General features: G+C 45.0%; 2 protein-coding genes across 13 annotated transcripts in view; one reads left to right on the top strand and one right to left on the bottom strand.

Moving 5' to 3' along the window:
* The window catches only part of MARF1 (meiosis regulator and mRNA stability factor 1), a 40,308-nt gene extending 29,128 nt beyond the window's left edge, over positions 1 to 11,180 (top strand). For all 12 annotated transcript variants that reach the window (XM_035131054.3, XM_088656557.1, XM_088656556.1 and 9 more), the window contains 6 exons: positions 23 to 253; positions 3,529 to 3,738; positions 5,321 to 5,381; positions 5,490 to 5,597; positions 7,104 to 7,274; positions 8,513 to 11,180. In XM_035131054.3, coding sequence (XP_034986945.1) covers positions 23 to 253; positions 3,529 to 3,738; positions 5,321 to 5,381; positions 5,490 to 5,597; positions 7,104 to 7,274; positions 8,513 to 8,748 — 1,017 coding nt within the window. In that variant the 3' untranslated portion in view covers positions 8,749 to 11,180. The remainder of the gene's footprint in view (positions 1 to 22; positions 254 to 3,528; positions 3,739 to 5,320; positions 5,382 to 5,489; positions 5,598 to 7,103; positions 7,275 to 8,512) is intronic.
* A 27-nt stretch (positions 11,181 to 11,207) lies between these two features.
* Positions 11,208 to 13,147, bottom strand: part of BMERB1 (bMERB domain containing 1) — a 43,683-nt gene continuing 41,743 nt past the window's right edge. Inside the window, exon 6 of the mRNA XM_035131057.3 lies at positions 11,208 to 12,410. Coding sequence (XP_034986948.1) covers positions 12,289 to 12,410 — 122 coding nt within the window. The 3' untranslated portion in view covers positions 11,208 to 12,288. The remainder of the gene's footprint in view (positions 12,411 to 13,147) is intronic.

Below are 13,147 nucleotides of genomic sequence, written 5' to 3'. Positions count from 1 at the left end.
ATTTTTATTCAAACTCCTCTAGGTCGTTGATGTAGAATCTGGTAAACAGCTCCAGCTTATAAATAAAAAGTCTCTCCGGACCTTGGCTACCCAGCTTCTGGTGCTCCTGATGACCTTGGATGAAACCAACTTTGTTTCAGTTGAAGAGCTTAAAAGGCATTATGAAACCACCCAGGGCGCTCCCCTGAATCCATGTGAATATGGCTTCATGACGTTTACTGAACTCCTGATGAGCGTGCCTTATCTCACGGAGGTAAGGGAGAAGATGGCTTGGCTCCTAATGCCCAGCGCAGCACTTGTTTGCTATGCTGGGCTCTGTTTTCCTTTCTTCATGAATCAGTCTTCATGAATGCAGAAGCATAGCGTGGGTTGCCAGTGCCCGGGGTGGGCAAATCACCAATGCTGCCGGAGCACTCCTGCCACTGAAGTGAAGCCGGGCCATGCTGTGTGGGGAGCCCTACCAGCTGACATGGCCCTTGGAAGGCAAATCCTCCCAACGTCCATGGAGAGAGCGTTGGGCTGTGCTGGGGTTGCCCCTTGACCACCTCCATCCATCCACAACCGCTCACCTTGGGCCTGGGCTGCTCTGCTGCCTTTGCCAGGGTGGGGTGGGGATCCCCACAGAAGCCAGCACCTGTGGGGGGGGTGCCTGGTTGCACTCCCTCAGAAATTTGTGCCTGGGGCCACAGCTTCATCTCCCTGCTACACCACTGGTCTTGGGTCACATCTGCTCTATAAGCTTAAAGCACTATGATACTACTCTAACAGCCATGGCTTCCTCCAAGGAATCCTGGGAACTGTAGTTTCCTCTCATAGAGCTACAACTCTGAGTAGTTTAACAATCGGGCTCTCTTCCTAGGGAACTCTGGGAATTGTTGCTCTGTGAAGGGAGTAGGGGGAGTCTCTTAAGAACTCTCAGCACCCTTAACAAACTACAGTTCCCAGGGTTCTTTATGGTAAGCCATAACTTAAATTGAAATAGAGCTTTAAATGTATGGTGTGGATGTGGCCTCACTTTGGTTATTAATTAGCGATTCAGGGCCTAAAATAAGCTACAGTCTATAATGGAAAGCCTCCTGCCAACCTAGCAGTTCGAAAGCATGTCAAAATGCAAGTAGATAAATAGGAACCGCTACAGCGGGAAGGTAAACGGCGTTTCCATGTGCTGCTCTGGTTTGCCAGAAGCGGCTTTGTCATGCTGGCCACATGACCTGGAAGCTATACGCTGGCTCCCTCGGCCAATAATGCGAGATGAGCACGCAACCCCAGAGTCGGTCACGACTGGACCTAATGGTCAGGGGTCCCTTTATCTTTATAAAGGAAAGCAAGGAAATTGAGCAATTGCTGACTAGAGGCCAAGAAACCCAAGGTCACAGTCAAAGAGATAAATGGAGAAGAGTAATTTTAGTGGAGAAGGAGTAACAGCAAATGTGGAGGGGTTGTTGAAGTTTGAGGTTTTGTGGTGGTGCAGACATACATTAACGGCCTATTAAATGGATTTCGGAATGTAGCAAGCTGCTTTAAACCAGACCAAGCTATTCACCGCAGGAAGCTGCCTTATGCGTCAAGCTATTGGTCCATCTAGCCCAGAGTTACCTACACAGACTGGCAGCAGCTCTCCATAGTTCCAGGCAGTGCCATCTCTCAACCCTACCTGGTGATTCCAGGGATTGAACCTGGCACCTTCTGCATAGAAGGCAGTGCTCTACAGCTGAGCTACAGCCTTTCACCCATTTAGTTCAGTATAGTCTTGGCTGGCAACAAGTCTTTAAAGTTTCAGGCAGTGGACCATTCCCGTTCCCTGCTTACATCTGGAGATGTCAGGGATCAAACCTCTGCCCACTGGGCATAGATTAGCCTTTCGAGAGCAGGTGTGAGAGCTCAAGTTAACAGCAGCATTGAAATAAAATTGGACAACAGAAGAGTCAGCTGAGAAAAACGGACAGCTATCGTATGTGCAGACGAGGATTCAGTTTGTGGGCATAGAAAACAGAGATCAAAGGAGGAGAAAGAAGGGTCCCAGTGGTTTAGAATCTGTTTTTGCAGCTGCTGCTGCTTAGTTCCAAGTGCAGAGACTAGTTCCCTCGGTTTCCTATCCACAATCCGTTGTGCCGTACCCTGAAGAGATTGCCTCGTTACATTGCCCTTCAGTATGTGGCCTCCAACAACTGGAAGAAACTTAAGATTGTTCCCTCCAGTAGAAGGGGCAGGGTGACCTAGACTCAAAGCTGCTGATCATAGACTGTACCTTGAGAGGAAGTGACAGCAACTGGATTTGCTTACAGCCTCTTCTGGACAGGATCTGTCACATTTTGTTTTTCTAGGCAGTTTCTCAAGGCCCATTATAATATAAGGCACTGATTAAAAAAGAAAGAAAAAGGAATAAAAAATATAAAACACCATAAAACTAAAGCATTATATTCATTTAAAATGAACCATAGAAATTAATCAGGAACAGAAATTCATAAAATTTAGATAGATAGATAGATTAGATAGATATGCACACACACAGTTTTTTTGTTCTTTTTAAAGTGACAATGATGGGACCATGTGAATCTATTTTTATTGGTGGGGGGGAGGGGTTTGCAAGAATGTGGAGCCACCATTGCAAAAGCCCCAAACCTGGTACCTTTCAGCATCTCTCATCTATAGCAGGACCTTGGACATTGATCTTAACACCCAGGCTGGTTCACAGAGGTGTGGAGAGTCCTTCCGAAAAGCCAGTTGTTTAGGACTTCAGAGGCTGAAACCAGCACTTCAAGTTGGGCCCAGAAATGGGGTAATACATTCCATTTGTTTGGCCCGCTCCACAAACATTCTGTAACAGGTGAAGATTCTGAGCTGTTTCCAAGCCCCACATAGAGTGCCTTGCAGTATTATTACAATTATTTATTCAATTTGTATGTCACCTTCCTTCATGAGAAGATCCAAGGATGCTTCACATGACAAAAATACAGGCTAAAAGCACAAAATAAATAGGTCAAAAAAATACCACCAGCCCCCCCCCCCAAGAAAACATTTAAAAGGACGTAGAATATTAATCAGCCAAAGGAACATTTTTGCCTGGTGCTTAAAAGATGTATAATGAAGGCGTCAGCAAACCTCCCTGGGGAAAGCATTCCACAAATGGGGAGCTGCTGCAGAAAATGCCCATTCTCATGTTGCCACCCTCTGGACTCGAAGAGGCACACAAAGAATGGCCTCAGATGATAATTGTAGAGTCCAGGTCGCTTTATATTCCAGCCTTAATGTAACTGAAATGAGGCACACAGGCATTCTCAAGGAAGGATTGCAGCTAGTGACCCACGTGAAGCTTTTAATTACGGCTTCTTGCATGTACAGAACTACCTAATGTTTTAGTAACAGTATCACATGTGTTGGATTTGTTTTTAAGTGTACAACTCCAAACCGAATTGCAATTAAAATGAAGAGCAGGGTAAAAAATGTGTTCAGGAATGTTCTTTTATTAAATACTCTGCAGTGCCCAAAGGTTGGAAGATTTCATATGTGTGGTTTTCCCTCCCACAGGTTTTTGTTGATGGTGAGGCAGAATATGTCAAGCTCACAAACCTGTATGTTTTTGCCAAGAAAGTGAGGTCTTTACTTCATACCTACCATTACCAGCAGATCTTCTTTCATGAGTTCTCAACAGCTTATAGCAAATACACAGGTGAAGTGTTGCAACCCAAAGCATATGGCTACAATAATCTCGAAGAACTCCTGGGAGCAATTCCACTGGTTTGTAGCAGTTGTGTTTTTCTTTTTAGTAGTAGTACTTAATTGAATCCTTAGATCCCCATGTGCAGTTTAATCGGTGCTTCTTAATATAGATGTGCTCTTGCGAAGTCAGACAGGTGATTTGAAGACTAGAATCGCCTGGCTTTGTGCTGTGAGCCCCTCCTCAATTCAAAAGGGAGGAAAAACTGGGAAACGGGATTTTCCACAGCTTCAAAATGTTCAAATATTTTACATTTCTAAATGTTCGCCATTTAGGCAAGCGCTAAGCAGGCCCCACCCCAACCTCTTGCACTCAGTGCTTCCACATTAGACCTTCCGGCCTTCAGTACAGAGGTCTTAAAAAGATATTTTAAGCATTCAGATGGGAATGTTTCGAAACCTCCAGTTGGGAGTGTTCCTGCTGTGGAGAATCATGGAGAAAAGTCTTAAGTTCATTCTTTTGAATGTGCTTAGAACAGAGGCTTTCAACCTTTTTGAGTCCACGGCTCCCTTGACCAACTACAGTCTTTCTGTGGCATCCCTCCGGGGCTCAGGAGCCCGGTTATGTCACCCCCTTGCCTGCAGAGCTGGCAGCCTTTCACCTTTTTCGAACACTCTTGTGGAGTATTCCCCGAGCCTCCTCTCCTTGGGAGTCCTCCGGGCAGCTGCTTCCGCCACCCATGCCCCAAAGAGAGGTGCCTCCTCACACTGCCCCACAGTGGCCTGAGAAGCACTCCCTGGCCAGCCCCAAAGGCACCATTCACCTGGGGAGCTTGTAGCCAGGACTGCTGCAACAAACAGTTGTGCAAGCCTCTGGAAGGCAGAAAGTGCAAGAGGGCATCAGGGGAGGCAAGGAAGAAAAGAGGGACAGAGGCCAGTGTTGCCCGTGGCACCCTTGACTATCATTCAAGGTACCCCAGGGTGCCACAGCACACAGGTTGAAAACCACTGGCTTAGAACAAAGGTGAAGGACCTGTGTCCTGCGGGCCAGATTTGGTCCTGCGAGGTCATTCTGGGCACATAAAGGGAAGGACTTAGCCAAACAGGACTTTGCAGGAGTTGCCCTCTATGCAGTGCTTCCTAACACCCAGGAACCAGCTGGAAAGCGCTGAGCTTATGGTTTGGGAAGCACAGCACCCTGGTTTGCGCAAGCCCTTTGAACTCTCCTCCGTCACCCTCATGGGCCCAACTTCAGCAGGTGCTAGTCACCTGGTGTCAGATGATAGACAGGTGGGGATAGGGCACCCTAACCCTTCCCTGGCCTTTGAAACTTGGGATACAATAATTTTTAGAACCCACCCTATTGCTGTAACTCCTGGTGTGTGTTAAATTGCTGTTAACCCCCCCCCCCAACTGGGACCTTATAGTGGAGGGTAGGGAAGAAATCAAATCCTTTCTTAGTTGACATTTTGTTAAGCTGGGGGCGGGGGGGGGGGTGGCAGAGAGAATATTTAACAACTGTTGGAATCCGGCCTAATATTGAATGTAGTTAGATTCACGAAGAAATACCAGAAAAGAGAGAGAAGAAAAACAGTCAAAATAGAGAGTTTTGCTGAGTTCAGTCATCTTACCTCAAACATTGTCATTGTTGCCTTCTAATTAGGTGGTCTGGATAAAAGGTCATGGTCATAAGAGAATTATTGTCCTTAAGAACGACATGAAAAGTAAGTAATCCCTGGTTAGAGATAACTTTTTTAAAAAACAAATATTTGAATTACTGGTGAGCATATTTACCCAAGGGAAGCATTGCTCACCGTCTTCCCTTCTCATAGCTCGTTTTAGCTTGCCTGGCCTTCCTCTTGCCGATGGTGATGGACAAGCTACAGAGACAGCAGAAGCAAGTGACTCCTTGGAATTAAAACTAGAAGCATCAGATTCTGGTAATTGCTGTACATCAGGGGTCAGCAAACATTTTTAGGAGGGGGCCGGTTCACCGCCCCTCAGAGCTTGTGGCGGGCCCGACTGCGTGTGTGTGCGCGCACACACAAAGTGGAGGGGGGGCTTCTCTCTCCCCCCTCCCCCTGCTTTCTTACGTCCTCCGCCGCTCTGCCTGTGGTTGGGAGCCAGCAGTGGTGGTGGTGCCTCTCTTTTCTGGGCCAACCTTCCCAGGCATGGAGCCAGCAGGCGCACCAAGCTCCAGCCGAAGCCCCATGACATGCCCATCACGATGCCCACAGAGCTGCCATGGACGGAGAAGACAGTGGCGGGTGGCGAGTCTGGGCCGTGCCAAGGCTTTGGATTGACTAGCACCGATCAAAGCCCAGCTCCCTTCCGCCGCAGGGCGGGGAGAAGTCAGGAGGGAGGTGCCGCCGCCACGGTGTGTGAGGGGAGGAGGGGAATGATGCAAAAAAAATTTGCAAAAAAAATGGCACAGCCCGAACGATCATGCCGATCCAAGTGGCGACTCCAGGACTGTCCACGGGCCGGATCCAGAGGGCAATTGGGCCTGATCCGGCCCCTGGGTCTTAGTTTGCCGACCCATGCTGTACATAGTGAACATGGCTGATTTAGCTTCATTGATTTCAGTGGGTCTGCTCTGAGTAGGACTGAGTTGAATGCAACATTAAATCTGCTTGGGGATAAATTTGGCATTGTAGTCACAATCCCTGTAAAGGCAGGCACGGTGGCTATAATCCAGAAAGCTGTTTCCCTAACTCGTGCCTCCTTTTGAGCTTGGGCCACTGGGTCTGGAAACCTCCGTTGATGTCTGAGAGTAGTGTACACAGCTTCTACTCTGAGAGGAAAGTCGGAACCTATGATGGACTGGCTGGATTCAGAGGAGTGGTGGGAGGCACCAGCTGGAAAACCTCCAAGGGAACCCTCAGGGGAAGAAAGCTCAGAGCCAGGGGACTGGTGGGGGGGATGATGATGAGCGGTCAGAGGGAGAAGAGGGAACAGACTGGGAGGAGGAGGTGTTGGGAACAGAAGAGGCAACAGGGTTTAGTGAGCAGGAAGAGGCTGGGGCAGAGAGCAGTCCTGATTTGGAAGCTAGAGAGGAAGGGGGCCAGGAGGCAGAGAGAGAGAGAAGGCCAGCTGCTGAAGCATCTAGGAGTCTCCCTCCTGCTGCAACCAGCTCCCCTCCCCGCTGGTCTCCCAGAACATGCAGAGAAATGAGCAGAAGAGAGATTGGTTGCTCTGAGACGCAAACGGATTGCTTGGGGAAAACCCTGAAGATCAGGGGACTTGGGCAACTGTGGGAAGGCCTTGCAACTGCCTCATTGGGCCAAGACCTACTGGGAAGAGTCGTTGGGATCACTAGGCCTGCACGGTTTTGGTTTCTTGGAATAGAGTTGTTAACTTCACTGACATGAGTTGTTTTTTATTGCTGACCTTCACCTGACTCCTGGTAGTGAGTTACAATTTCTCCCCTCTGGTTTTTCCTGCAGTCTCTAATTCAACTGAGCAAGAGCTGCTTTGCCTCACAAATATGTCGCCTGTGGATCTGTTGTGTGAGCCTGTCCCTTCCTGTCTGCCTTCCCCGCAACTGAGACCAGACCCAGTCATCCTTGTATCGGCAGATCTCATTCAGTTTGAAGAACATCCACCAACCCTTTCAGGTAAAAATGAGTGTGCTCTTAAAGGAGGTCTGTCCTTGGACGTTCTGACCAGTAGCTGCTTCCAATAGGGAGCCATTCTGCCTTTGTTTCAGGACCTCCAAAATGTTGGACTTCCCTTCCTGAGCAAGGGGGGGGGGGAGTACTGCAATTGGAAGCCTAGTCTATAAATGCAACAAAATGCTCTGTTTGAATGCATAAACTTCTCATGTATATAATACCAAAAATACCAGCAGGGGAGACTTGTGTCTTCCCAGCACTAGTCCCCTCTAGATGTTGGACTCCTGCCGCCCAGCTGCCATGGTCAGGGTGCTGTATTCCAAAATATCTGGAGGGCACAGCACATTGGGGAACACTGCCCTAAACAACAGGGCATAGGAAGTATTAACAGAGTATGTGTGCACACATGTACACACTTACTCTTGATTTGATTATCTTCCATTTCAAAAATGAAATACTTCTGTTTTGTGAGAAGTTAATTGGTAGAATTCGCAGCCCTTTAGCAATCCCCTTGCAGTAGTAGTGAATGCTACTTCACATTGATTGTCTCCACTTTTCAAAAGTTACCTTGTTCAGAGTAGCTCAATACATTAGTCTGCTTCCCACCCTTTGTTCCAAAGGCCTAAGCAAGTTTTTCCAGAGATGGAAGTGTTCCGTATAACCACATCCAACTCCAGCTTGCACATGCTGCTAAGATAACGCGCATCCCTATTGGAGCAACTTTTTTCTCCAGTGAGTTTTGGCAGCCTTAGTTTCCCCCAGGTACTGGATTTCAGAACACCAGGATCCAATACAGTGGTACCTCTACTTACGAATTTAATGTGTTCCGAACGCACATTCGTAAGTTGAAAAAAATTGTAAGTCGAATCCCATAGGAATGCATTGGGAGAAAAAAATCGTAAGTCGAAGCCACCCTATCTAAAAATTCGTAAGTAGAAATAATCCTATCTAAACCACATCCAAGATGGCGGACGGAGCTCCATTCGTAAGTAGAAACATTCGTAAGTAGAGTTATTTGTAAGTAGAGGTACCACTGTATGTAACAAGGACCACATCCTGTTTGCTTGCATTTCTAGCCAGTGGCAATCAACGTTCATGTATTCCGCATAATGTAAATAATGTCTTGCACAAGCAATGCATCATTTCATTGAAGGAGACAACTTGCTGTATTTGTGCACAGATCAGATGCATCTGAAAATAATTTTGCTCTGAAAACTTCATGCTATCGCTTTCCTTTTTAGAGAGGATTGTTTTAACAAAAGAGGAGGAGAATGCTGTTAGTCCTTTGAGAGCTAAAGAAGAGGCGAGCCACTTACATGCAGCTTCTAAAACTGCAGAAAATACACCAGCACCTCCCTGCCCTTCAGTTGAATCGCAGCCGAGCAAAGAAGCCATGGACAGCCCAGTCAAAAGGCAGCATAAAAACAGAGTGAAGTTGGCAGCAAATTTTTCACTTGCACCTGTAACCAAGCTTTAAACCTTGTCGTGTTGTGAGAGGCAACACATTGTCAGACTGCACAGAAAATGAAGCTATTGGCTACCCTTTATATTTTAAATCACAGATGGGACAGGGGGGCGGGCGGGTGGGTGGTCACTTGTGTTTATCTTTGTCACTGTTGACTACCTTATGTGAGATTTTTGTTCAGTTTACACTGAGTTCAGTCGGGCAGGTATTTTTATTTGAAACTTCAAGCATTAAATGTTTTACTGTTCCTTTTTACATTCTGTCGAATGTCAGGAAAAAAACTAGCAAATGCTAAACTTGGAGTGGGATGGAATTTGAGTTTCTGAAACCTCATCACTGATGTAAAGCCTTCATATAGCATATGAATCTACAGGCAATTTTTAATGTGTGTTTTCCAGACAGGTAATAATCAAATGCATCATCTGTCTTGGCAAAGCAGCCTATTGAGAACTTCATTTTTAATAAGTCATTAGATTGGAATAAAACCTGCAGTGGCATCTTCAGGGCTAAATTCGTGAGAGCAAATTCTAGGATTTTTTCTGATGACTTGTAATTGACACTTGTCAAAAGATGACTGTAGAGCATGGCTAGGGAACCTATGGCCTTCCAGATGTTGTAGACCAACTACAGCCCCAGCCAGCATGACCTGTGGTCAATGATGATAGGTGTGGTAGTACGATAACATCTGGAGGGCCCAAGCTACTCATTCCTGCTGTAGAGGATTGCATTGATTTATTACAACCCCCCCTTTTAAATGCTTTCTGTAATCAGTTCCAATGAGGAATCTCGTAGGAAGGTGAGGATGTTTTTAAGCTTCCCTTTTATTGAACGCTCCAAGTTGATGCTGTTCTGGCTTAGGAAAAACAAGTCTTGGTGTTTTGCATTTTGAAGCAAGCTTTGAGGTGCTTCTTGCAGCGTCCGCCGATGAGATTACTTGGGAGTATTTGATATTTCAAATATTCATTTAAGTGTATATACGTTATAAATCACAGCAAAGGGGTTTAAATGAGCTTTTTTTAAAGATGGAAAGTAATGATTCTACTTCCATTTGCACAAAAGTATGAGCAGCACATGGGAATGCCAAAGTTATGGTGCTTTCCCTCATTTTAAAGATCTAGTAAATGGGAAGCTTAATGTGAGTCGGTATGTTTTTAGCTGTGTCTGGTCTTCATTCTGATGTTTACGTACTCTGAGTGCTCAAACCTGCTCTCGTGTGTGGTTTTTCCCCCTTCCAGTTCCTATAGTGGCATTTCTGTTGGTGTTTAGAAAGGCAGGCCTTTGTCGAAGGAGGCGAGTCAGTGGAGTCTTTCTACTTTCTTTTTATAGAGAGCTAAAATGTCTTCTGACCAAAGCTTTTATACCCCCCGTTGGGTAAACTTGGCACTTACAATGGGTTGTATTTGCCAGGCAAGGATTTTTAATTGCTCGTCAGAAAGAAGGAACCTATAGCAAAGGCTTCCGCTGGCTGAACGGATATGTGCGTACAAATAATATTTTTGAAATGTGTGTGAGACTGAAAAAGCAGCCTTAAGATTTCACAGCCAGCAACTGAAAAAATGCCACTTGATGGCTATAGACAACCTATTTTAAAAAATAAGAAGAAATAGATTTTGTTTTTAAAAATGTTTTTTAAACAAAGCCAAATATTAAACAGTACTAAATAATGATATAGCCATTACGAATGCAGAGAAGGACTGGAAGATTTTTCTGAGATCATGGCAAGGCACAGAGTGTTGTGTGTGTACATCCTTATGTTTCCTCTACAGAGATGGAGTTTATAGGAGTGGTTATTTTTTTAATAATAATAATAAAAGAATGGAACCATTTCATGACTTTAATTGTGAGCACATCTTCCATTTACCTTATGTATTGCTTGCATAAAACAAAGACCTGACCAATTGGGGCCTGTCATGCAAATGCAAAAACAGTCATCATTTTGAGCCACAGTTGCAAGTCATCTATAATAGACCAAGTTTTGGTGAAAACTCAAGGAGAAATAACAGGGCTGTTAATGGACTTGGATTACAGGTGTGAGTTGTGCCACCTGTAGAGAATGAGAAATCTTTCTGGAGTCATGTGTAATTCTGACCTAAATCGCTGTATGAAAGTTATAGACCACCTTTTGGGGAGTTTGTTTTTCATTGTATGAAACCAGCTAATTTTTTTGGGGGGGGGGTTGTTTTTCTACGAAGGCTTGAAGAAATAATGTGACCGGACTGATTTGGAAAAATTAAGGGATTGAAATTATTTCCTTTACACTTCACTCATTTTGATTTCTTGGTTGTTTTAAAAAATATCACTGAAGCCCTCAACTTATGCACTCTCAAGGAGACAAAGCTCGCCTTTCTCCTCTGTTGTCTACTCCCATTTGGACAGTTTTGTGACTCGAGTGCTGTTTTGTGTGTTGGGACCAAACAGTTGTCAATAAAATTTCTAAGCAAGCATGCAACCTCGTCAGTTTTGTTTAAAAAAAAAAAAAATAAGGCCGGATTAAAAGCCCTTCTCTGCACAGCAGAAACCCCACATTCTTTAAAAAGCAAGAGGCCAGCTGAAACTCGTCATCACTGGGATGGTCTTGAAAACTGCAGAGTTAGTCCAATGATAGTCCTATGTGGAGCAAGCCCATTGAACTGACTGAACGCTACTGACTTAGAGCTGGAGTAGAACTCTGTTGGATAAAACACTTAAGATTAAGCACAGGCGATTTCACACTCTGAATTTTGCTTTGAATGGCCACTTGCGTGATGCCAATTTCATGCCATTTGTCCCTGCCGTTTCTCACTGTATTTGTACATGCGGCGAGCTGCTGAGACTCCCAAATTCCCTGCGGGCTTTACTGAGTGAATTTATGTAAGAGCACGTGCTTGCATAAAAGAGTCTGACAGGTAACTGGTTGGCAGCTTGTAGGTAGACTCAACTGCCTTGTCGTATTTACAATATTTATTTATTCCGTTAGATGCTAAAAGGAGCTGCCATGCCATGTTTTTATTCTGCCCACGGGAGCAAATGCTGTATTGTCAACAGAAAGAAGTGTGAAGTGCATCCTATTCTACGCACAGACTATTAAAATTGCTATTCTACATATTACTTGGTATGATTTTCTTTTTTCACAGCTGGCAGAGTGTGTGTTTGGGGGGGGTGTCTTCCTCCCCATATACATATTATTTTATATACACATAGATCTATATATAAGGATAAAAAGTGCCTGCCTGTTACCTGTGAGCCCTCTCCCCAGTATCTGTCTGTGTCTCTTTTTTCCTACACAAGTATTTCCCTCTCCTCAAGATACAGTTATACTTAGAGGGAGGGATATATTATATATACTCCTTGTCTTAAACTTAGGCATGCTCACTGAGTGATCCGTGCAATAGTGAAGGAGTCACCGACAGGTACATTCAGTACACGACAGTTACTGTAAAAAAAACAGTACAGGAAACTCTACTATCAAGATATTTGGATGCTTAACGTCCTCTTCCGTCCACAGTTTTTCCGTCTGTTGGATTGAGTGCGTAGGGGGCAGGGGGGGGGAGGCGGTGCCCCGTGACGAGGGAGCTACATGATGACGCACTGGGTGGTGCCACAACAATCCTTAATGATAGCCATTCCTGCTTTCGCAATGGTGGGCTTGTTTGGAGGAAGAGGAGGGGGCTCCGCCTTCTTCTCTGCTGGCGTACCTGTGGTCGGCAAAATGGGGGAAATCTTTAATATCCTAGGCTGGGGCTTTAAAATAATGTTATCTGCTGGAGCAGTGTTGTTGTTTTTTTAAAAAAAACCCACTGTGCATGATGGAAAGTTTTGGGTAAGTTGTTGCCCAGTTAAAGTATACTGTATAGTCTTCCCTTTAATCAGTGACTTCCCTTCTCTTTCTGAGGTTCACTTTGCATACCAAACATTCCCACATATTTTACAGGTAGGTAGCCGTGTTGGTCTGAGTTGAAGCAAAGTAAAAAAAATTCCTTCAGTAGCACCTTAAAGACCAACTAAAACTTAGTTGGTCTTTAAGGTGCTACTGAAGGATTTTTTTTTATTTCACATATTTTACATTAGCTTAAATATTCAGTAAACCATTGTTACAGCCATCCAAACTTGTTTACAGTGGTACCTCGGTTTACAAACACAATTGGTTCCGGAAGTCTGTACTTTACCTGAAGCGAACTTTCCCATTGAAAGTAATGGAAAGTGGATTAATCTGTTCCAGACGGGTCCACAGAGTACTCAGCCTGAAGCGTACTTAACCCGAGGTATGAGTGTAATTGGTTGTGGAAGTCCGTACTTAACCTGAAGCGAACTTTCCCATTGAAAGTCATGGAAAGTGGATTAATCCGTTCCAGACGGGTCCATGGAGTACTTAAAACTGAAAATACTCAAACCGGGACATACTTAAACCGAGGTATGACTGTACACTGTTGAA

Source organism: Zootoca vivipara, chromosome 13 (genome assembly GCF_965207765.1).
Source record: "Zootoca vivipara chromosome 13, rZooViv2.hap1.1, whole genome shotgun sequence".
Lineage (NCBI taxonomy): Eukaryota > Metazoa > Chordata > Lepidosauria > Squamata > Lacertidae > Zootoca > Zootoca vivipara.
The sequence above is the reverse complement of the archived record's forward strand: the minus strand, read 5'-3'. Positions and strand labels throughout refer to the sequence as shown.